Consider the following 24,332-nt stretch of genomic DNA (forward strand, 5'->3'; position numbering starts at 1 on the left):
GTCCACGACCTACATTATGTTCGCCTCATTAGCCCACATTGACAATTTTGCAAATGAATTATTCTCTTTGAATTATCTACATATCTTTTTACGTCTTCCTTCAGACATCTGTGGGGGTTTTTAATATCTCTCCACGATCACTGAGAGTCTTTTAGATTGTTTTGTATTCCGCTGTACTTCGTGACATTCTGGTCACATCATGTTGCCCCAACAACATCTTTAGTTCCCGCGCGCATTCTCTCTTGTTGACGGCCGACCTCACGCGGCCTGCGACAAACAGCATTAGGAAACTGTTTACCCGCCGAAACAAATCGTTGTATCCCTTCCAGCATCATATACATGAAGCTTTAATGAGCCCCCTGGAAGACCTTGAAGCGAGAGATTAAAGGAGGAGATGTCAGGCATCACGTAGCATTTCACTGGGGGGGGTCGAAGACATCTCACCCACCGCATCGGACGAGGGGTCTTCGAACAATCTTCTCCATGTGACGGTCAGTCAGTCAGTTGCCTCTCCTCTTACTGCTATCTCTGTTTTCTCGGTTGTGCAGCTTGTGCTTGTGTCCAGATTTATGGTGACTCGTAGTATAAGAAAGAGTCCGCGGACGCGTCTCACAATCTGGTCTCCAGCACACGCTGAGGCGGATCTGTATTTAGCCCTTTGTCTCTTTTCTCTGCTTTTCGAGACAGATGATACGGAACTGCTTCGATCAGGCGTGTCTTAGGACTTTCGTCCGATACTGTGTGCCTGGGTTAACGACAAGATCAACGAACGCACATATCAAGTCTACTTATCAGTCTATTTGATAAAGGAGAAAGAGAGAAGCAAAAGACGTTTGTATGGCTCATTCTCTCCAATGACATCAACACTCAGGAAGACCACCCCCGATCCTGGTTATGCAGGTGGTGATAGGTGGCGATCATCATCTATACGAACGAAATACGATTCACTGACATTAAAGGGAACTTAAGTGCTCATCGATCTTATATATTCTTTGGTCTTATGAAATCGGAGAATCCAATTCTACGACCAGTTCTCCTATAAGTCTAAGTAGAGGAGAATTTGTCGTCTCTCCAAAATATTTCTGGGCTTATGAATTTGATCTCCCCCTCTCTTTTGTTTATAAGTCATCAGCCGATACTGGAACATACCAGAGGTCTTTCCAGTTCTCAGGACTTCCAGGGATTCGTGTGGATACAAACGAAATTCAGATGGCGTACTGGATACATTCACCGACATAAGAAGTGTGGAGAAGATGTATTTAAACGTAGGATCCGTTTCACATATCAAATCTACTTTCTCTCATCTTTACTTCAAGATAAACTCAATCCAACGACAAAAAATGGGAGCCGCATCTCTGCTCAACTAGACTGACTCTTATTGTTATACATCGATATACACATACGTTTTCTTCGAATAAACTTAACAGCAAAATGCCTTTCTCTATCACATTTGCCATAGTTTTGAAGATTCTGTTCCAGATGCTGATGTAACATAGGGAAATTATATATATATATATATATATATATATATATATATATATATATATATATATATATATGTGTGTGTGTGTGTGTTACACCTTTGGCTTTGTCTCCATTTTAGACGTGATACCAATTTTGGTGGTTCTGGCATACTTTTGAGATCTTGGTTGGTGTGTTTAGAATGTGCTTTGCCAGTGAACCGTCCCTAGAGATGCAGCGCATAGCCACACATCACACCCTCATTTACTTTGTGTTTTGTACTGACATCATCTTCCGGGACACTTTTGTGTAAATCATCTCACTCCATTTCCAGAGAAGGCATAAGTTACATTACGTATATATGAATACTAAGCTATGTATATAATCGGTTCCACTGGAGCTAAATGCGAGTGGAAGTTAATCAAAGAAATGGAAATGAAATGATAAATGAAGAAAAAAAACGATACCAGTTACACTCACCAGGTTTCTGAAGAACCTGTCTCACGGAAGTCGCTACGCCACTTTCCGCGACGTCTGGCAACGACGGAAAGACGAGTTTTACTGGACTGAGTGAATGATGGTCAAGCGATGAGGAAGAGCAAGAGGGAGAGCAGCTGTGTCGGGGAGGAACTATGAACTCCAGGACGCCCGGGGGTAGAAAAGCCTGACCAGCCAAGCAAGCAAGTCTTGCGATGACAGATGTGAACACTTGTGGATCATGAAGACACAAATCATATTAACTAAACCATCAGACACACAAATTCATTCGACTTAGACTGTCGGTAATGTTCGTAAGAGAGACCGTATGATTCCAAATATCCTTTGTCTGTCTACCCTACCCAAGGCTGAACCACGGTGGCAGGTCCCACAATATAACTCGAACGTGCAGTAGTTACATTACTCCCAAGCAAGACTACGTGAATGTAACACTGGGCAGCTCCTGTGCAACAGTGAGTACAATGTTCAATATGTACGTGTGCATCATACTCACTGTCGTAGGTCGTGATTTAGATTTAGATCGATGATGTATTCTGAAAAAGACATTTATGATTGTAATCTGATTACACTTAAGAGTTTACGTTACATTGAAATTTGAAACGTCAGAATAACGTCTTAACATCAAGCAAGTATAACTAATTAATCAGTGTGATTAATTAATCAGTTTATTCACGTAAAGCTTCGATAGGTCCCAACCACTTAAGGAACATGATGATTACGAATCATAGACAAGTGGTACATCATTACTGCATTCAGACGAGGATGACTTAGTGTCATTAGCGAACAACTTCATCATTTCTTTTGTTCCTGCATCATCAGCAACACATATAATAGCATCCCAACCTCACATTAATGCCACCGTAAGTGACATCAGTACAACCGACAAATCCTTGCCACTACCACTACCTACCACCACTTCCTGCCACCACTACCACCAGCAGTGCTACCAACTACAACAACACTGTTACCAACACCACTCGACATGTTACCAAGACTCTTGCTACAATCACACACACACTTACAACAACCACATTTACTATAACTTTTGTCACAACGACCACCTCTGCAGGGAAGCACGCCACTAACTTCATCACAACCTTTTTGTTTTTTTCTGTCTCTTTCGTCTCCTTCACAACCACCCCTGCCAGTAGTACCACTAACATTCAGTACCAAGAAAAACAACTTTTTCTCTAGACTAGACTACGCTCGCATACTTTAAGTTAGGAGTGAGGGAGTATTGGGGAATGACGGGTGCTGGAAGTGTCGGTGATAATAGAATAACAAATGTTGAAGTTGAAATCGCTAATGGCAGTCTTTCTCGTCTGTATTCAGTTGTTCGCTAATGACAATCTTTCTCGTCTGTATTGAGATACCACTTATCTGTGATTCATATAGAGCATGTTTTTAAATGATAAGGACCTATCCTAGCTTCTGAATTCAGTAATGAGATATCACTTATCTATGATTCGTATTCAGTATGTTTCTTAAGAGGTTGGGATCTGCTTAATCTTTACGGAAATAAACTGATCGATTAGTCACACTGATTAATTAGCTACACTGATTAATTAGTCACACTTATTAATTAGTCATACTTGCTTGATGTTAAGACGTTATTCTGACGTTTCAAATTCAATGTAATCTAAACTCTTAAGTGTAATCAGATTACGATCATGAAAGTCTTTTTTTTTCAGAATACATCATCGATCTAAATCTAAATCACGACTTACGACAATGAGTATGATGCACACGTACATATTGAACATTGTACTCACTGTTGCACAGGAGCTGCCCAGTGTTACATTCACGTAGTCTTGCTTGGGAGTAATGTAACTACTGCACGTTCGAGTTATATTGTAGGACCTGCCAGCGTGGTTCAACCTGGGATGGGGTAGACAGACAAAGGATATTTGGAATCATACGGTCTCTCTTACGAACATTACCGACAGTCTAAGTCGAATGAATTTGTGTGTCTGATGGTTTAGTTAATATGATTTGTGTCTTCATGATCCACAAGTGTTCACTTCTGTCATCGCAAGACTTGCTTGCTTGGCTGGTCAGGCTTTTCTACCCCCGGGCGTCCTGGAGTTCATAGTTCCTCCCCGACACAGCTGCTCTCCCTCTTGCTCTTCCTCATCGCTTGACCATCACTCACTCAGTCCAGTAAAACTCGTCTTTCCGTCGTTGCCAGACGTCGCGGAAAGTGGCGTAGCGACTTCCGTGAGACAGGTTCTTCAGAAACCTGCTGAGTGTAGCTAGTATCCTATCTTTCTATACATATTTTTTTTTTTTATCAACTTCCACTTGTATTCATCTCCAGTGGAACGGGTTATAGATGGGCGGTTTAGTATTCATATACGCAAGTAATGTTATGTTACTCATACCTTCTGACTGTCGATAAAGTATGCTTCCACTTAGACTCGTGCATTGGAAATAGAATGGGGTGATCTACACAAAAGATCACGGAAATACAAAACACAAAGTAAATGCGTGTGTGATGTGTGACTATGCGCTGCGTCTAGGAACTGTCCACTGGCGAAGCACTTTCTAAAACACACCAACGAAGATTTTAAGAGTATGCCAGAGCCACCAAAATTGGCCTCACTGGCGACAAAAAGGCAAAGGTATAAGATGTTCACTCTATTCTCTGGATTACGTCACTTCCACAACTGCACCAAGCAACAGTCTTTCCATTCTCTACCGTCTCCATTACATCCTCAACAGCATTACCCTCTCAGCTTCACATTTCACAGTGCCGCCTTTATAACTTGCCCCAAGATCCTTCGCTATGGCCACGTTGACACACATCATCTTCATCATCACCAGGACTACGATCTCTGACGCTGGAAACACAGCTTCTCACATGACGACCACAACATGCCAAGTCTCCAACACACCCACCAGATCCCATAGTGTCGCTACCATCAACATGGTTGATGACGTGTCGTCCTTATAGCCGTCTTCCCAAGACTGCGACGTTTTCCTTCATAAATGAAGCAATAACATTCACCCCGTCAACATACTCAAGACTGAGGTAGGAAAAGAAGGCAAATTGCCGTTTTCTTTGATGTGATGATCACTATAGAATCTGATCACTTATTCTTCAAGATCTACAGGGAAGCCTACCAACGCTGAGAGTAATATTCATCATTTTTCAGCACATGATCATTCTGTAAAATGTCTGTAGTTTTGTTTATTTTCTTTTTTCTAAAGAGCATTCCACATATGTGATCCCACATATTTAGATGAGAGTAACCATATAAGACAAACCTTTAGGCAGTTATGTTATCCCAAGCGGTTTGTGAACAAGGCTTATTGGAAAGTCAGGAAGATATTTTATACATCTAGTGAAAAAAAAAAAAAGTGGCGTTGCCCAATTCTCCTTATTTAACGTAAGACAGGTACTCAGTGTTTCTAATGTTGCCTCCCAATATAATAACACTATCAATAAGACCTTTAATCAAAAGTAAGAGAAAGTATTCGAAAAATGGGAGTGTTTACGCCGCTGAATTAAGTCATGAAGAGTTGTATACATTGGCCAGACCGGTGAAAGGGAAACGTCATTTGGTAAACAAGTGACTCATTCGGACAGTCACTTGTTTACCAAATGGCGTCCTAGTTACGTCTCTTCATTGTATATCAACTGACTATTATATTTCTCTCTTGTGTCTTCCCTGATGACGTGATTATTACACGAAAGTGCACTTGGGAACTTATCGTGTTTCATTTCGCCGTGGACTCATGGGAATATACTTGATCACGCGCTCATTTGTGATCCTTTCCAATATATATATATATATATATATATATATATATATATATATATATATATATATATAAAGTGTTTTAGATATCTGGGGGTGGATCTGGCAGTGGATGGAACCATGGAAACGGAAGTGAATCATAGGGTGGGGGAGGGGGCGAAAATTCTGGGAGTCTTGAAGAATTTTTGAAAGTCGAGAACATTATCTGGGAAAGCAAAAGTGGGTATGTTTGAAGAAGTAGTGGTTCCAACAATGTTGTATGGCTGCGAGGCGTGGGCTATGGATAGAGTTGTGCGCAGGAGGGTGGATGTGCTGGAAATGAGATGTTTGAGGACAATATGTGGTGTGAAGTGGTTTGATCGAGTAAGTAATATAAGGGTAAGAGAGGTGTGTGGAAATAAGAAGAGTGTGGTTGAGAGAGCAGAAGAGGGTGTTTTGAAATAGTTTGGTCACATGGAGAGAATGAGTGAGGAAAGATTGACCAAAAGGATATATGTGTCGGGGGTGGAGGGAATGAGGAGAAGTGGGAGACCAAATTGGAGGTGGAAAGATGGAGTGAAAAAGATTTTGAGTGATCGGGGCCTGAACATGCAGGAGGGTGAATGCAGGAGGGTGAAAGGCGTGCAAGGAATAGAGTGAATTGGAACGATGTGTATACGGGGGTCGACGTGCTGTCAATGGATTGGACCAGGGCATGTGAAGCGTCTGGGGTAAACCATGGAAAGTTTCTGTGGGGCCTGGATGTGGAAAGGGAGCTGTGGTTTCGGTGCATTATTACATGACAGCTAGAGACTGAGTGTGAACGAATGGGGCCTTTGGTGTCTTTTCCTAGCGCTACCTCGCACACATGAGGGGGAGGGGGATGGTATTCCATGTGTGGCGAGGTGGTGATGGGAGTAGTTAAAGGCAGACAGTATGAATTATGTACATGTGCATATATGTATATGTCTGTGTGTGTATGTATATGTGTACATTGAGATGTATAGATATGTATATTTGCTTGTGTGGACGTGTATGTATATACATGTGTATGTGGGTGGATTGGGCCATTCTTCGTCTGTTTCCTTGCGCTACCTCGCTGACGCGGGAGACAGCGACAAAGCAAAATAAATAATATAATATATTCATGTATTCAGAGATTCTCTCTCTCTCTCTCTCTCTCTCTCTCTCTCTCTCTCTCTCTCTCTCTCTCTCTCTCTCTCTCTCTCTCTCTCTCTTCATATTATCTACCTTCTCCCTCAAGTAAGAGCATCCTTCATCAGGCAGAGGTGGTGGGTAAAGGACATTCAAAGATGTATATTATATTTACTTTATGTAGACTTACACACCAGACGATCATTTCTTTGTCTTCTCTCTCTATCTCTCTCTCTCTCTCTCTCTTTTCCTCGTTCAGCTGAGTGTGGAAATCACATATCGTATTTTTTTGGCTAGGATGATCCATTTTCTAGCTTTCATCTATCGTGCTAGAGGTGTTAAATCCGCTCTCCGTGGTCGTGAATGGTAAAGGCTCGCAAGTATAAGGTATGGAAAGCACCCTTTTGTTTATAGATCCGTAGACACAAATTTCTCGTTCATGACGCCCTTCTTCACCCAGTCATATGACTGATTGCTGTTGACAGCCTACCGCCAGTCTTGAGGTCCAGGGAGCAGTCAGCCTGCGACTTTAGTATATTTGCAGCGGTGGATCTGTAAAATGGATTTTGTGTTCAGAGAAGGAAATGAATCGACTCTTGTTCTAGGGAGGGAAATGCACTCATTTGTTGATGAGAAGGAGAGGTGAACAAAAGGGATGCTCTCAATATATACCTAGAAATTTGGGAACGATGGCTGGTCCTCCTTGAGGCAAAGATACCTGAGAACACTTCGAAGAGGTGAGGGTCTTCAGTTACACAAGACTTGAAGGAAAAGGTTAGATTAAAAGTACCAACCATCCCCCAACACCTCTCCACCCTTCTCTTGATTGTGAATAAGTGTATTTCACCTGTGATAATGATGATGATGATGATGATAATGATGATGATAGTGATAGTGATGATGATGATGATGATGATGATGATGACAATGATAATGATGATGATGGTGATGATGATGATGATAATGATAATGAAACTTGAATATTGGCTAAAAAAAAAAAGGAATGATTTAGCTGACATACTCTGTTTATGGCATTGGTTTGAAACAGAACTTATGAACGAGTGAGGCCATTCTCTGAGTCTGTCAAAGACAACCATTATTCACCACAAGATGAAAAACAAAGGCAACAATCAAGAGTATAGAAGCCATGATAAAGTTACACAAACAAATGCAAGAGTATAGAGGCCATGATAAAGTTGAAAAACAAAAAAAAAAAGGTAAGCGTACATAGGTCATGAAGAGATTACCCAAACGCGCCCGAACTGTACAATTCGATGCTGTGGACTTAAACAGCGGCGAACCACGAGGACTGATAGACTCTCCTTTTGAGAGCGTCTGAAGAAGATGATTATACTTACGTCGCTGATTAGTCGCGCCGGCGCCCACGCCACCAGAGATCGCAGCATCACCGGATATAAAGCCTTGCATGTCTGTAAAGGAGACACAGATAAGTTCACTCGAACCACAGGCGAGAGAGAGAGAGAGAGAGAGAGAGAGAGAGAGAGAGAGAGAGAGAGAGAGAGAGAGAGAGAGAGAGAGAGAGAGAGAGAGAGAGAGAGAGAGAGAGAGACTTTTTCTATGAACTCTTTTGTGCTTATCTAGGTGCAGTGCCCAAACTTGACAAGCATTTTCTAGTTTTGGCCTTATGTAAGTGGCAAGCAGCCTAACTAATGTTTGACTCAACCATCTGGTGCAAGCAACACACACCATACCACCTGACTCGACCATCTGGTGCAAACAACACACGCCGCACCACCTGACTCGACCAGCTGGTTCCAAACAGCACACAATACCACCTGACTCGACCATTCAGTGCAAACAACACACACTTTACCACCTGACTCGACCATCCGGAGCAAACAACACACACACACACACACACACACACACACACACACACGGTACCACCTGACTCAGCCTTCTGCAGAAGGAGACTTACGTGTTCGAGCCCCAGCGCCGGCGTCTGCTGCTACAGATTCGGTGTCCACCTGCAGACCTCCTTCTCCCACCAGCTGACCGCCGTATTCTGTGGATGTGGCAAGATAAGAGACATCAGTGGTCGTGATACGGTAGACGGTAGAAGAGGAAGAGGAGGGGAGGGATGAGACGGCAGACGAACTGATTAATAGGGTGACGGACTTGGGTGGGGGAGGTAGAAGCATGGAGACACCGAAAAGAAGATATGGCGGTAGATGGATGTATGACGTAAGAGCAAAGAGAAGGCAGAGACGAGATCGGTAGATGGGTAGATGATCAGACATGGTAGTAGACGGGTAGATGATCAGACATGGTAGGTGGGGGGGGGGCAGAAATAATTGATAAATAGAAGAAATGGCATGAGGGTGGGGAGAGAGAGAGAGAGAGAGAGAGAGAGAGAGAGAGAGAGAGAGAGAGAGAGAGAGAGAGAGAGAGAGAGAGAGAGAGAGAGAGAGAGAGAGAGAGAGAGAGAGAGAGAGAGAGAGAGAGAGAGAGAGAGAGAGAGATGGACTCCCTAACGTATCTCTCTTAAAAAGGGTCGAGGAACTAAGTAGTTCACATAATAACCGGGTCTGACAAGGACTGAGCATAAGTTACCAAAATCACATCACAAAACACTTGAAGCTTATGACAGCACTGGCTGTCGTAAACGCGAGAAGGAGCCTAAGAACGAATCTAAATCCATTCGCCTCATCCAAGAGATGTTACCTTGGCTTTACAAGAAGAGGTTTAAGAGAACATAGAGTTGTCTCTGTTTGTCGTTTAGGGTTTGATTACGAGAACGCAGAGCGTGAGTGAGGCCCGCGTGGAGCCAGACGTCATTTGTCTGACATGTAGTGGAAAATGGTACACTGGTGAGGTCATGGTACACTGGTGAGGTCATCATATTACTTACGACTGCTACTGGCGTTGCCCTCGTCGTTGACAGCGTTGGCCGCGCCCGACAGAAAGCCACTGTTCCTCAGCATCGCCTCCAGTCCTGCATGACGGAGAACATCTGTCATCACCACATGGGTCGGAGATAGTCGCTCAGGCGGTACAAGGTGTTAAGAAATGTAAATAGTGTGGTCACCTGTGGTTGGTTCGTGGGCGTGTGGTCGTGCTTCGGAAGGTCAACAAAAGGGGAACACACGAGCAGACTACGAGTGCGATGGTCCATCGTGGGTTTTACATGAGTTTACATGAGAAAGACAGACGACAGGAGGCCTGATTGGGCCCACGACTGGGGTGTCTGGTATGTAAACAAAAGGGGCCAAGGATAGCAGTGAAGAATGGGGTAAATCTAGAGACGCATAAGGACAGTATAGGATATGTAACCACAGGAGAGAATGGATGGGTTGTTGTTTACGTAAGTAAAATCACTGTTAGGGATGTATTGAAGGGATGTAGTGGGAGGTAGACTTGCGGTGATAGTCTGATGGGACACGGTGTATCGAGGGTGGCTTGGCGGGATGCGTGTTGGGAAGATGTGGTGGCATACGTGGGAGCAGTGAAGCTGGCAAGGAACGCGGCTGGAGGGAACTCAACTGTGTGATAAGGAATAATTGAGGATGTGTATGAGGGTATATGTGTGTGTGTGTGTGTGTGTGTGTGTGTGTGTGTGTGTGTGTGTGTGTGTGTGTGTGTGTGTGTGTGTGTGTGTGTGTGTGTGTGTCTGTGGTTATATACATTACCATTCTAGCGGGAGCTGACCTGAACTAGTAAGGCCACTGGAGGTGTCGGACTCGCTAGACGTCTTCGTTTTGGCTTGACCCTTCTGCTCGGCCGTGAACGCTGCAATGACAGCACAACACAACATGAGGTCGTGTGGAGGAAGATACATTTCCTTCCCACAAATTTTGGTTTTAGATTCACGTGGTTTGCGTGTGTGTGTGTGTGTGTGTGTGTGTGTGTGTGTGGTTGGGTGTGTGTGTGGGTGGGTATGTTTGTGTTGATGTTCTATGCTTACGTCCGTCAATGAATAATGGTGTGCTTAGTGTGCAGTGACTGTATTTTCTTCTAGAACCACAATCAGCTACAGAAATACGTCCACATGTTTGTATGGGGCCGAAGCTAAACAGTCTTATGAATCTTTTCAAAAGTCTTTTCATCATCTAACAAAGTAATCTCTCATTTCTCTCTCTCTCTCTTTGTATATATAGGGTTTATAGGATACAGCCTTATCCCGCACTCCAGAGAATAGATCAGATTTCCCCATATATCCTTAAGGCTATTATATTCGCAGTAGTTTGGTCAAGTAAATATCCTCTGTCTCCACACTAAGGTTTATGGCAGCGTCTTAATCCTTTTCATGACAGATGCTCCATCTGTGACGTGCAGTGTGGCTATCCTGTGTCTTGATAGTGTTGATCAAGGCAAATATCGTTAATCACTGATATCTTTATCGTAGGTAAGAGACGACAGGTGTGCTGCATAGTTCATCAATTGTATTACAACGTAGGATCGCACCAGCTAATAAGTTCCTTACGATATTGGCAAAGTTATGTATTAAGCGCAGGTCTCAATATCATCATATGTTTGGTTCATGGGCTATAAATGGTATGAACCAAAACTATATGCTGTTGATCCTTTGACAGTCGATAGCGATGATCTTTTTTTTTTTTCTTCTTGGTTTATATGGCATTGAATGTATGTCGTTTCTTTTTTTTTTTTTGTACCAAAATTAAGACTTGGTAGATGGAAGTGTGTATTCTTGTTGTGAAGGGGAACGTTCTTAACGGATAAAATTGAATCTCATATGGTAAGAGAAGCATGTATCGCACGACTGTCGGAGACAAAGGGAGGATCCGATCTTTGAAAAAAGAGTTAAACGCTATGATATTGATGTCTTGATGGCCAATTACACCTATATCTCGAATGTGTCCAATAATACCTATATCTCGAATGTGTCCAATAATACCTATATCTAGAATGTGTATGTAACTACAGGGGGCTACAGAAACAGGCTGACTCTACTAACAACTTTGGTGTGTAAGTTTTGTTTTTTTCAGATTATCCCACTGGGGGATTACTGTCTCAGAGAGAGAGAGAGAGAGAGAGAGAGAGAGAGAGAGAGAGAGAGAGAGAGAGAGAGAGAGAGAGAGAGAGAGAGAGAGAGAGAGAGAGAGAGAGAGAGAGAGAGAGAGAGAGAGAGAACATAAAGACCCATGATTCTGTCAATTCTATAAACAATGCTGCTTGCTGTACTTGCCTAACAATGCTTTGTAGTACGACAGAAATGCGTCTCATGACTTACAGCCGGTGTTCATGGTGATGGGAACGGTCCCTTCGCCAGGAGGTAACTGGAGGGCTTCCCGAGGCAGACGTGTCAGGAGCAGTACTGTGTAGGCGTCCGTCAGAGGCGCCATCACCATCACCCCCGCCAACACCAGCACCGGGAAGGCTTTCTAAGCGTTTCATGTCGGTGGAGAGAATAAGGAATCAAATGAGATATTCTTTTTTTTCTTTACGACTTTTTCTTTTTGTATATCTTTTGACGAGATATTTTTTTCCCCTGAATGATTATAGTATTCGTGTTGTTTCGTCGTGTGCATTACCTTATTTGTGTACAGTCGCGGACGAAAGTCCCATGACGCCTGATCGAAGACGTTTCCAAACAGTGTCTCCCGACGGGATGTGACGAGAGGAGAAGACTCTGGTACTCTTTAAAGACTAGCTATGGGAACTTTAGGATCGAGGCATCCCAGGACTTTTGTCCACGACCGTATATATATATATATATATATATATATATATATATATATATATATATATATATATATATATATATATATATATATATATATATATATATATATATATATATATATATATATATATATATATATATAAAGACACACAGATCAAGGGGGAAAAAAAGAGGATCATTTACCTCGCGTATGTATACAATAAAACTTACTTTATGAAATCAACAACAAAAGGGACTGACCATTGCGGAGAAGACTTAAAGGAGAGGCCTTGTCGGATCCGGTAGCTTAGATGTCTTCAACCCCTTTGGAAATGCGAGGCGTTGCCTAGGCTCTCTACCTTAAATCCTTCGCTTCAAGGTCTTCCAGGCAGCTCATCTTAAAAAAAAGATATTTCACGTCGGTGATGTGGAAGAAAGAGGTAATGATTTGTTTTGGCGGATAACCCGTTTCATAACGCTGTGTCGCTGGTTGCGTGAGGTCCACTGGCAACAAGAAGGAATTGGGGACCGAAACTAATGGCCATACCGTAAAGATGTTTTCAGGGCGCGGGCCTGATCGGGGAGAGGAAGTCGTGACATTTTGCCCAAATCATCTTAGCTCTCTGCCAAGCCCCTCCCGAGCACCGGCCGTCGCCCATGGGAGTATCAGACATCTCAGCATTAAAATTTATTCAAACGTTCGCAAGGATGTGGGGATACAACGGGATGTCTTAGGCAATGACATTAAGCTATGACCGTCGGCCAAACAACGTCATCATCTAGTTATCGGAATGATGATAAGATTAACAATGTGGTCATTGATAAGTTTCATGTGTCTCTCTTGCCCGCGGGTCAATCTGTGTTTGTTGTATGATAAGATATACAACTGCATAACTATGATGACACACCTATAACCTTACATTGTAATGATAAGAATTGGTTATTCATGTAGCTCCATTAATGACCCAATGTAGATCTTTCATCGATGATAATCTTCAGTTGGCAAAGAAACCATTTCATAAAGTTAACCCCAAACCTGAACTTCAAACCAAGATTCTTTTGGTTCTCCCACTTGCTGATGATTTTATGTTACTCCCCAGGTTGCCTAAATCCCCTAATGTGAGTTTAGACTTCAGCATTAACAATATTTTTATGAATTTCTTAATAAAAACCTCTTTAGAAAAATTCTGTGGGCTGTGTTTACAAAATACCGTATAGTAGCTGCAATGTTTTATACTGGGGGGGGGGGGGATTGGTAAGGATCTCTGTGTTAGACTTAAGCAACATAAATATTGTATAAGAACAGGATAAGCATCAAATGCATTGTTTGATCACGTTAAAGGCCATGACCATTGCATTTACTGGAGTAATGCAAATTCAGTTACTAACTGTAACTCCTACTAATAGAAATGTAATTGAATCTTCTCTTATCAGAGGCACAAAGAATGGTAACGTGAATATTAGGGAAGGTCTATGCAAACTGGATAGCTCTGTCGTCAGCAAAATTTGTAAACGCTTCCCTGTCTTGTCCACATAAAAAGGAAATAATTATGACTTGAACACCATCAACCGGAAACTCTTGTGTACCAACGACGTTTTAGCTCCGCCTCTTTTTTGTATATAAACTGAATGTTCTAAGTCTTCTGTCTCATTCTTGTATCTCCCCTGACGATGTAATCATTACACGAAAGTGCATCTGGGAACTTATCGTGTTTCATTTTCTTTGTGGTTATCAGGAAGTACTAGATCACGAGCACCACTGTGAGCTACTGCAACATATATATATATATATATATATATATATATATATATATATATATATATATATATATATATATATATATATATATATATATATATATATATATATTTTTTTTTTTTTTTTGCTTTGTCGCTGTCTCCCGCGTTTGCGAGGTAGCGCAAGGAAACAGCAGAAAGAAATGGCCCAACCCACCCCCATACACATGTATATACATACGTCCACACACGCAAATATACATACCTACACAGCTTTCCATGGTTTACCCCAGACGCTTCACATGCCCTGATTCAATCCACTGACAGCACGTCAACCCCGGTATACCACATCGATCCAATTTACTCTATTCCTTGCCCGCCTTTCACCCTCCTGCATGTTCAGGCCCCGATCACTCAAAATCTTTTTCACTCCATCTTTCCACCTCCAATTTGGTCTCCCACTTCTCCTCGTTCCCTCCACCTCCGACACATATATCCTCTTGGTCAATCTTTCCTCACTCTTATATATATATATATATATATATATATATATATATATATACGAATAAAGTGTATATGAGCGCGCACCTTCAAAGAACATACAAACCTCCAACAGCCAGGATCGAACCTGGGACCCCTGAGCGAGAGGCAGGCATGCTAACCGCTAGGATATGGGACTGTATAATAGGAAACGACTATTCGAAATACTAAGTATTCGAATACCCTTCGTCTCACAATGGTAAGCAACGGGGTCTATCGGTTGTTTCCGAACAGACGCCATAGCCAGCTAATAGCGTTTTACCGAACCTAACTGTACAACGCGGAGTTATATGAATACGAATAAAGTGTATATGAGCGCGCACCTTCATAGAACATACAAACCTCCAACAGCCTGCCTCTCGCTCAGGGGTCCCAGGTTCGATCCTGGCTGTTGGAGGTTTGTATGATTTATATATATATATATATATATATATATATATATATATATATATATATATATATATATATATATATATATATATATATATATATATATATTTTATACTATTCTCCATATCGATTAAGATATCAAAGAAATCATTTTATAGAGTTGAGCCCAAACCTCCCATTGACACCAAGAATCTTTTAGTTCTCCGTTTTAATAACAATTTTAATTTACTTCCCATGTTGCTTAAATCCTTTAATGTAAATGTTGCCTTCAATAATACTATAATTGATGTTAACTTGAATAATACTAACTTAATGCGGACGACAGGAACGGAAGAGCCTAAGTTGCATCTTGTACCCCAAACTTAGCAGAGAACTCCTTACACTTTGGCGATAGTCGTGATGTTATCATCGTTTTCTATATATCCTGATCTTAGTTAGCACACACATACACACAACGCAAAGCAAGTTTGCTACCTTCAGAAAAGCAATGTCAAGTATAGTAAAGGAAGGAAGTTCCTATGCAATTTCGATAATGAACTTACCGGAAGGAATTCAAGATGCGTTTGGCACTCTTGAGAAACACAGACTCACAGTAAGTGGAACATACCTTGTTAGTAGGGGAATTCAGTAATTGGCTGGCGTGTTTATACTTGTAACCGCAGCATGTAGACTTCTGTCCCTCGTATCCTCAAACAACAAAATTACACAATATCAAAAGAACAAATAGTAATTGGATTGTGCTGACTTTGCATATCGGAAATGATCTCTCTCTTTCTGGGACATGTGGCACGGGGGGGAAAAAAAACAACCAGGAAGTTAGAGTATTTTGAAAAACTGCAAATGATCAGGTGGCAGATGTAAGGTGTTTGAAACGTGGAGATATGAGTCATGGCAAATGGTTTGGCGAAAAAAAACCAGAAAACAAAAGACGATGAAGTGTTGAAAATCTTGCACAGAATGAAGTATGGAAGAACGGCTACAGTGGACAGGATTGCAATTAAGTACCAAGAAAGAAGATAAGAGTATTGATTGAGTGTTGGCAATCCAGGATTATCTGTGCACGTATACCTTAATGCTGTCTGTATAAGTGTGTTGAGTGTGCTAATCAAGATGTTTGGGAGAAAGGACTTTGGGAGGGTTATGGCACACACAGAACACAAGATTGAGTAACTCAGTGATATATGTTCTTTTAACCTCTGTGTGAGCGAGATGATCTGATGCCCAACACAAAGGTTGGGAAGAAAGCATTCTGCATCTCTGTATTTCCTGCATGCTGTAGAAGGCGACTGAAAGGGGATGAGAGCGAGGGGAAATGAAAACCCTCCCCCTTCCTGTATTTCAATTTCCAAAACATGGAGCAGAAGAATCAGCTAAGCAGGGAGTGCTAATCCTCCTTGAAGGCTTAGGCTCGGGTGTCTAAATGTGTGTGGATGTAACCAAGATGAGAAGTGATAGGTAGTATGTTTGAGGAAAGAAGCCTGGATGTTCTGGCTCCAAGTGATATAAAGTTCAAGGATAAAAAGAGAATGTTTTGGAAATGTCTCACGAGTAAAGTCGGGTTGGTGGGTTGGTGAGAGGACAAGTACGGAGGAAGGAGTAACACTACTCCTAAAGCATGAGTTGTGGGAGTGTGTAATAGAGTGAAAGGAAGTAAATTCTAAACTGATGTGAGTAGACATGAAATTGGCTGGCGACGGATGGGCAATTATTAGTGCTTATGCACATAACAATGAGAAAAAAGATCATGAAAGGCAAGCATTTTGAGAGCTGCTGTGTGAGTGTGACAGCAATTTTGGTGCAAGAGACCGGGTAATAGTGATGGGTGATTTGAATGGGAGGGTGAGTGACGTGGCAGTTGAGGGTATAATTAGGGGGAAAAGAGTATTCAGTATTATGAATGGAAATGGTGAACAGCTAGTGGAGTTGCGTGCTGAAAAAGGTCTGGTAACTGGGAATACCTGGTTTATTAAGAGGGACATGCACAAGTACGTGAGTCAGATATATTGTCAGAGGGCATTATTGAATTACGTATTCATTGATAGGGGTGTAAAAGAGAGAATTATGAATGTAAATATCCCTAGAGGGGAAGCTAGTGGAAGGTCTAATGACTCTCTTTAGGAAGCAAAGGAGAAGATTTGCAAAGATTTCAGGAAAAGAAGAAACAATGTCAGTGAGAAGAAAGAGGTGAAAATAAGTGAGCTTGGAAAAGATCCTTGTGTGAGGAGAGGTTGAGTGTAAAATAGCACATGTACGTACCTATACATTTCAACGTACACATACATATACATACACAAACATATACATATATACAAATGAACACATCCACACTTGCTGCTTTCATCCATTCCGCCGCCACCCCGCCGCACATGAAATGACACCCCTCTAACCCAGCGCATGCGCGAGGTAGCGCTAGGAAAAGACAAAAAAAAAAAAAAAAGCCACATTCGTTCACGCTCAGTCTCTAGCTGTCATGTGTAATGCACCGAAACCACAGCTCCTTTTCCACATCCAGGCCCCACAAAACTAATCATGGTTTGCCTCAGACGCTTCACATGCCCTGGTTCAATCCACTGACAGCACGTCGACCCCGGTATGCCACATCGTTCCAATTTTCTCTATTCCTTGCACGCCTTTCACCCTCCTGTATGTTCTGGCCCCGATCGCTCAAAATATTTTTCACTCCATCCTTCTACCTCCAGTTAGGTCTCCCACATCTTGTTCCCTCCACCTCAGACACATACATCCTCTTTGTCAATCTTTCCTCACTCATTCTCTCCATGTGATCAAACCATTTCAACACGCCCTCTTCTGCTCTCTCAATCACGTTCTTTTTACCACACATATCTCTTACTCTTTCATTACTTACTCGATCAAACCACCTCACACCACATATTGTCTTCAAACATTTCATTTCCAACACATCCACCCTCCACCTCACAACCCTATCTATAGCTCACGCCTCGCAACTATATTGCATTGTTGGAACCACTAATCCTTCAAACATACCCATTTTTGCATTCAGAGATAATGTTCTCGCCTTCCACATATTCTTCAACGCTCCCAGAATCCTCACCCCCTCCCCCACCCTATGAATAACTTCTGCTTCCATGGTTCCATCCGCTGCTCAATCCACTCCCAGATATCTAAATCACTTCGCTTCCTCCAGTTTTTCTCCATTCAAACTCCTCTACCAATTTACTTGTGCCTCAACCCTATTGAACCTAATAACCTTGATCTTATTCACATTTACTCTCAGCTTTCTTCTTTCATATACTTTACCAAACTTAATTACCAACTTTTGCAATTTCTCACCCGAATCAGCCACCAGCGTTGTACCATCAGCGAACAACAACTGACTCATTTCCCAAGCCCTCTCATCCACAAGAGACTGCATACTTGCCCCTCTCTTCAAAACTCTTGCATTCACCTCCCTAACAACCCCATCCATACACAAATTAAACAGCCATCGAGACATAACGCACCCCTGCCACAAACCAACATTCACTGGGAATCAATCACTTTCCTCTCCTCCTACGCGTACACATGCCTTACATCCTCGATAAAAACTTTTCACTGCTTCTAGCAACTTACCTCCCCATCATATACTTGTCACACCTTCCACAAAGCATCTCTATACACTCTGTCATATGCCTTCTCCAGATCCATAACTGTCACATACAAATCTATCCGTTTTTCTAAGTATTTCACAGATACGTTCTTCAATGTTTAGAAGACGAAGCATGTATCTTTCTACTGCTGCATGATCTGATGGGGCACAGTGCAGATTACAAAGCATCCGTCCAATTTTCTATCATTCATGTCTACGTGTCATCGCCAAAACCCCATCATTCAACGCGCTCCTTAATCACAAATACATCTCCAAGCATCGACACACACACACACACACACACACACACACACACTCGTTTCCTTCAGAAAACTGACACCTTAATGTATATGACATTAAAGCTCATTCCTAATTAGTTTATTGAAATTTCCTCGTTTCTCTCACGAATGGCACCCCCAAAACCCCCCCCGCCCCCGCCCTCACCCAGGTGTCGAAAGGCTCCGTAGAAGACCTGAAGGAGTTTACGGAAAGAAATACCTAATCGACCAGCAAGAATGTCCCGCCTTCCTCGTTAGACTTAAGGTATTCCTCTGTTGTTGACCTCCCACCTCACGCAGTAAAACATACACCATCGCCAAACTACTTATTCACCAACAGAAATAATTCTATATTTTTTTTAAACACTTATGACTGGAAACTTTTAATGAGCTCCCTGGAAGGCCTTGGGAGAGAGAGATTTAAGCTAGGGAGGCCAGCTATCACGGTGCATTTCCCAAGGAGTTGAGGACGTTTAAGGGACCAGATCCAACAAGGACTCTCCATACACTCTGCTCAACGATGGTCAGTGCTTCTGCTCAGTGTCATTTCGTTTATGCAAGGTTACGTGGCTTATATTTCTGATTTTTTTTTTTTTTTATGGACAATCGGGCTTAAAATAAAAGTCAAGGGATACGTATGATGATTCCATAATCAAGCCTTCCCAAAACGCTCGTTCTAGGCTGTTTACTGAGTTGAAGCGTCTGTCTCTCCTAATCTAAATTAGTGATTCCAAACATGTTTTTTCGTCATTCCACCTTTTCCGCAAACTTACCTTCACTGTAATACCCGTTTCACTTGATCTCAAAATAGATAACACTGGACTGAGTATATATATATATATATATATATATATATATATATATATATATATATATATACATATATATATGTATGACAGCTAGAGACTGTGAACGAATGTGGCCTTTGTTGTCTCTTCTTAGCGGTACCTCTCGCGCACGTGTGTGTGTCTGTGTGTGTGTGTGTGTGTGTGGGGGGGGGGGGGGGGGGGTTGTCATCTCATGTGTAGCGGGGTTGCGACGGGAGTGAATGAAGGGTGCAAGTACGAATCATGTACATGTGTATATATGTATATGTCTGTATATATATATATATATATATATATATATATATATATATATATATATATATATATATATATATATATATATATATATATATATATATATATATATATATCTTTTCTTTTTCTTTCATACTATTCGCCATTTCCCGCGTTGGCGAGGTAGCGTTAAGAACAGAGGACTGGGCCTTTGAGGGAATATCCTCATCTGGCCCCCTTCTCTGTTACTTCTTTGGAGAAAAAAAAAAAAAAACAAGAGGGGGAGGATTTCTAGCCCCTCGCTCCCTTCCCTTATAGTCGCCTTCTACGACACGCAGGGAATACGTGGGAAGTATTCTTTCTCCCCTATCCCCAGGGATAATATATATATATATATATATATATATATATATATATTATATGGGAGGGTATTGATTGAGAGGGTGAAGGCATGTACAGAGCATCAGATTGGGGAAGAGCAGTGTGGTTTCAGAAGTGGTAGAGGATGTGTGGATCAGGTGTTTGCTTTGAAGAATGTATGTGAGAAATACTTAGAAAAGCAAATGGATTTGTATGTAGCATTTATGGATCTGGAGAAGGCATATGATGGAGTTGATAGAGATGCTCTGTGGAAGGTATTAAGAATGTATGGTGTGGGTGGCAAGTTGTTAGAAGCATTGAAAAGTTTTTATCGAGGATGTAAGGCCTGTGTACGTGTAGGAAGAGAGGAAAGTGATTGGTTCTCAGTGAATGTAGGTTTGCGGCAGGGGTGTGTGATGTCTCCATGGTTGTTTAATTTGTTTATGGATGGGGTTGTTAGGGAGGTGAATGCAAGAGTTTTGGAAAGAGGGGCAAGTATGAAGTCTGTTGTGGATGAGAGAGCTTGGGAAGTGAGTCAGTTGTTGTTCGCTGATGATACAGCGCTGATGGCTGATTCATGTGAGAAACTGCAGAAGCTGGTGACTGAGTTTGGTAAAGTGTGTGAACGAAGAAAGTTAAGAGTAAATGTGAATAAGAGCAAGGTTATTAAGTACAGTAGGGTTGAGGGTCAAGTCAATTGGGAGGTGAGTTTGAATGGAGAAAAATCTGGAGGAAGTAAAGTGTTTTAGATATCTGGGAGTGGATCTGGCAGCGGATGGAACCATGGAAGCGGAAGTAAATCACAGGGTGGGGGAGGGGGCGAAAATCCTCGGAGCCTTGAAGAATGTGTGGAAGTCGAGAACATTATCGCGGAAAGCAAAAATGGGTATGTTTGAAGGAATAGTGGTTCCAACAATGTTGTATGGTTGCGAGGCGTGGGCTATGGATAGAGTTGTGCGCAGGAGGGTGGATGTGCTGGAAATGAGATGTTTGAGGACAATGTGTGGTGTGAGGTGGTTTGATCGAGTAAGTAATGTAAGAGTAAGAGAGATATGTGGAAATAAAAAGAGCGTGGTTGAGAGAGCAGAAGAGGGTGTTTCCTTCAAACATACCCATTTTTGTTCTCAGAGATAATATTCTCGCCTTTCACACATTTTTCAACGCTCCCAGAACTTTCGCCCCCTCCCCCACCCTATGATTCACTTCCGTTTCCATGGTTCCATCCGCTGCCAAATCTACTCCCAGATATCTAAAACACTTCACTTCCTACAGTTTTTCTCCATTCAAACTTACCTCCCAATTGACTTGTCCCTCAACCCTACTGTACCTAATAACCTTGCTCTTATTCACTTTTACTCTCAGCTTTCTTCTTTCACACACTGTACCAAACTCAGTCACAAGCTTCTGCAGTTTCTCACATGAATCAGCCACCAGCGCTGTACCACCAGTGAACACCAACTGACTCACTTCCCAAGCTCTCATCCACAACAGACTGCATACTTGCATTCACCTCCCTGACAACCCCATTTATCAATTCATTCTGTGAGAGGAGGCAGATCATTTATGTGTGTTTGTTCTTTCCATGATATCGACACACAGAAGGTCTTTCCGGTGCTGGTTGTGGCTGTGGCTTTGGTGATGTCTGTGACGGATGCCTATCCCTTAGGCATGCCCGGTACCATTCCCGTCGCGATGGACACTGCATGTAAGTCACACTTTAACTTCCCACAGAGTTGAGGCAGGTAAGACAACGATGAAAACTGATACTAGAGGAATCCTACGTGATCAAAGATCTCTCTCTCTCTCTCTCTCTCTCTCTCTCTCTCTCTCTCTCTCTCTCTCTCTCTCTCTTCCCCCCCCAATACTAACGGTAACACACTGTACTCTCTATCAAATCCTAGGGTTGATGTCAGGTCATATCATTAGTGCCCACTTCTACTCCACGGGGGGATTATGATACCCCGCCTCACAGCTGTCTCTGTGCTTTTAAGGACTTCTATAACTGTATCTCTCCACCCTCCCCCTCTCTGTCTGAGGATGTATTAAACGAAACTTTTCACCGTTTTTATTTTCTCTTTCCAGTGGTGATTGTTGCATATTTATATATATATATATATATATATATATATATATATATATATATATATATATATATATATATATATATATATATATATATATATATATATATATATATATATATATATATATACATATATATACATGTGTTCCTTTTGTGCTGAGGAACTTAAAAAAGACGTCTATAATTCCAGTGTTTGCTGGTCACCAAGAAGGAAATGCCCAAACCAAAGCGAAAAGCGTCTCCGACAGCAGAGGACAGTCCAACGCAGGTCAGGCACAGTCAGAGTGTGATTCTAAGTACACATTCACACACACACACACACACACACACACACACACACACACACACACGAGTACATAGGGAGCAGTTCTTTCAAACATGCTTTGTTAAACAACCTGGAAAAGAAAATTCTTCTTATGAGGTAATATTTTTTTTTTCTATAAACCCAATTTTCTTGCTATTGTCTATTGTAAGTTTCTTTCTAGAGGGATTATTAAGGTGTTTTCTATTAATCTGTCCTGCATCTATCTTCAATAATAAGTGAGGTTGGTTGGTTGGTTGGTTGGTTGGGGTTACAGAAAGTCTATCAAGCGCCTCAGTCGTTAAGATAATCAAGATATAACCAGCAAATGGAAAATCTTGAACGACTTTTTCTGGTGTTCAAGATACTTCTAAGACCATACATGGCCTCCCAATATATATGTATATATATATATATATATATATATATATATATATATATATATATATATATATTCATTTATCTATTTATTATACTTTGTTGCTATCTCCCGCATTAGCGAGGTAGCGCAAGCAAACAGACGGAAGAATGGCCCAACCCATCCACATACACATGTATATACATAAAAGCCCACACACGCACATATACATACCTATACATTTCAACGTATACATACATATACATACACAGACATATACATACATACACATCTACATATTCATACATGCTGCTTTCATCCATTTCCGCTGCCATTCCGCCACATATGATATAGCACCCACCCCCTTTTCCCTCGCGTGCGCGCGAGGTAGCGCTAGGAAAAGACAACAAAGGCTACATTCGTTCACACTCAGTCTCTAGCTGTCATGTAATAATGCACCGATACCACAGCTCCCTTTCCACATCCAGGCCCAAAAAACTTTCCATGGTTTACCCCAGATGCTTCACAAGCCCTGGTTCAATCCATTGACAGCACGTCGACCCCGGTATACTACGTCGCTCTAATTCACTGTATTCCTTGCATACCTTTCACTCTTCTGTATGTTCAGGCCCCGATCGCTCAACATATTTTTCATTCCATCCTTCCACCTCCAATTTGGTCTCCCACTTCTCCTCGTTCCCTCAACCTCAGACACATATATCCTCTTTGTCAATCTTTCCTCACCCATTCCTTCCATGTGACCAAACCATTTCAAGACACTCGTTTCTGCTCTCTCAACCACACTCTTTTTATTACCACACATCTCTCTTACCCTATTATTACTTACTCGATCAAACCTCTTCACACCACATATTGTCCTCAAACATCTCATTTCCAACACATCCACCCTCCTCCGCACAACCCTATATATATATATATATATATATATATATATATATATATATATATATATATATATATATATATATATATATATATATATAAATATGTATATATTAATGACGATGATTGCTATGATTTAAGGTAAAATGATATAATCGTAAATGTATCGCTACTTATTACCACGTCTGCTTAACAAGTATTTTGCCACTACCTCTC

General features: G+C 41.6%; 2 protein-coding genes across 4 annotated transcripts in view; one reads left to right on the forward strand and one right to left on the reverse strand.

The window, feature by feature from the left end:
* Positions 1 to 378: 378 nt before the first annotated feature.
* The window catches only part of LOC139745825 (uncharacterized), a 27,103-nt gene continuing 3,149 nt past the window's right edge, over positions 379 to 24,332 (forward strand). Inside the window, exons 1-3 of one of the 3 annotated variants that reach the window (XM_071656418.1) lie at positions 379 to 491; positions 22,071 to 22,176; positions 22,745 to 22,822. In XM_071656418.1, coding sequence (XP_071512519.1) covers positions 22,110 to 22,176; positions 22,745 to 22,822 — 145 coding nt within the window. In that variant the 5' untranslated portion in view covers positions 379 to 491; positions 22,071 to 22,109. Of the gene's footprint in view, positions 492 to 15,682; positions 15,758 to 19,414; positions 19,574 to 22,070; positions 22,177 to 22,744; positions 22,823 to 24,332 lie in introns of those variants that run through there. The other 2 variants (XM_071656416.1, XM_071656417.1) reach the window with 2 other exon arrangements.
* On the reverse strand, positions 7,014 to 12,902 carry LOC139745826 (uncharacterized). The gene is made up of 7 exons (XM_071656419.1): positions 12,760 to 12,902; positions 12,067 to 12,217; positions 10,524 to 10,604; positions 9,727 to 9,810; positions 8,794 to 8,880; positions 8,213 to 8,284; positions 7,014 to 7,406 (listed from the first exon to the last, which is right to left on the reverse strand). Exons 1-7 carry the CDS (start codon positions 12,760 to 12,762, stop codon positions 7,384 to 7,386), a joined length of 501 nt encoding a protein of 166 aa, XP_071512520.1. The 5' UTR covers positions 12,763 to 12,902; the 3' UTR covers positions 7,014 to 7,383.

The sequence above is a fragment of the Panulirus ornatus genome, chromosome 63 (genome assembly GCF_036320965.1).
Source record: "Panulirus ornatus isolate Po-2019 chromosome 63, ASM3632096v1, whole genome shotgun sequence".
In the NCBI taxonomy this organism is placed as follows: Eukaryota; Metazoa; Arthropoda; class Malacostraca; order Decapoda; family Palinuridae; genus Panulirus; species Panulirus ornatus.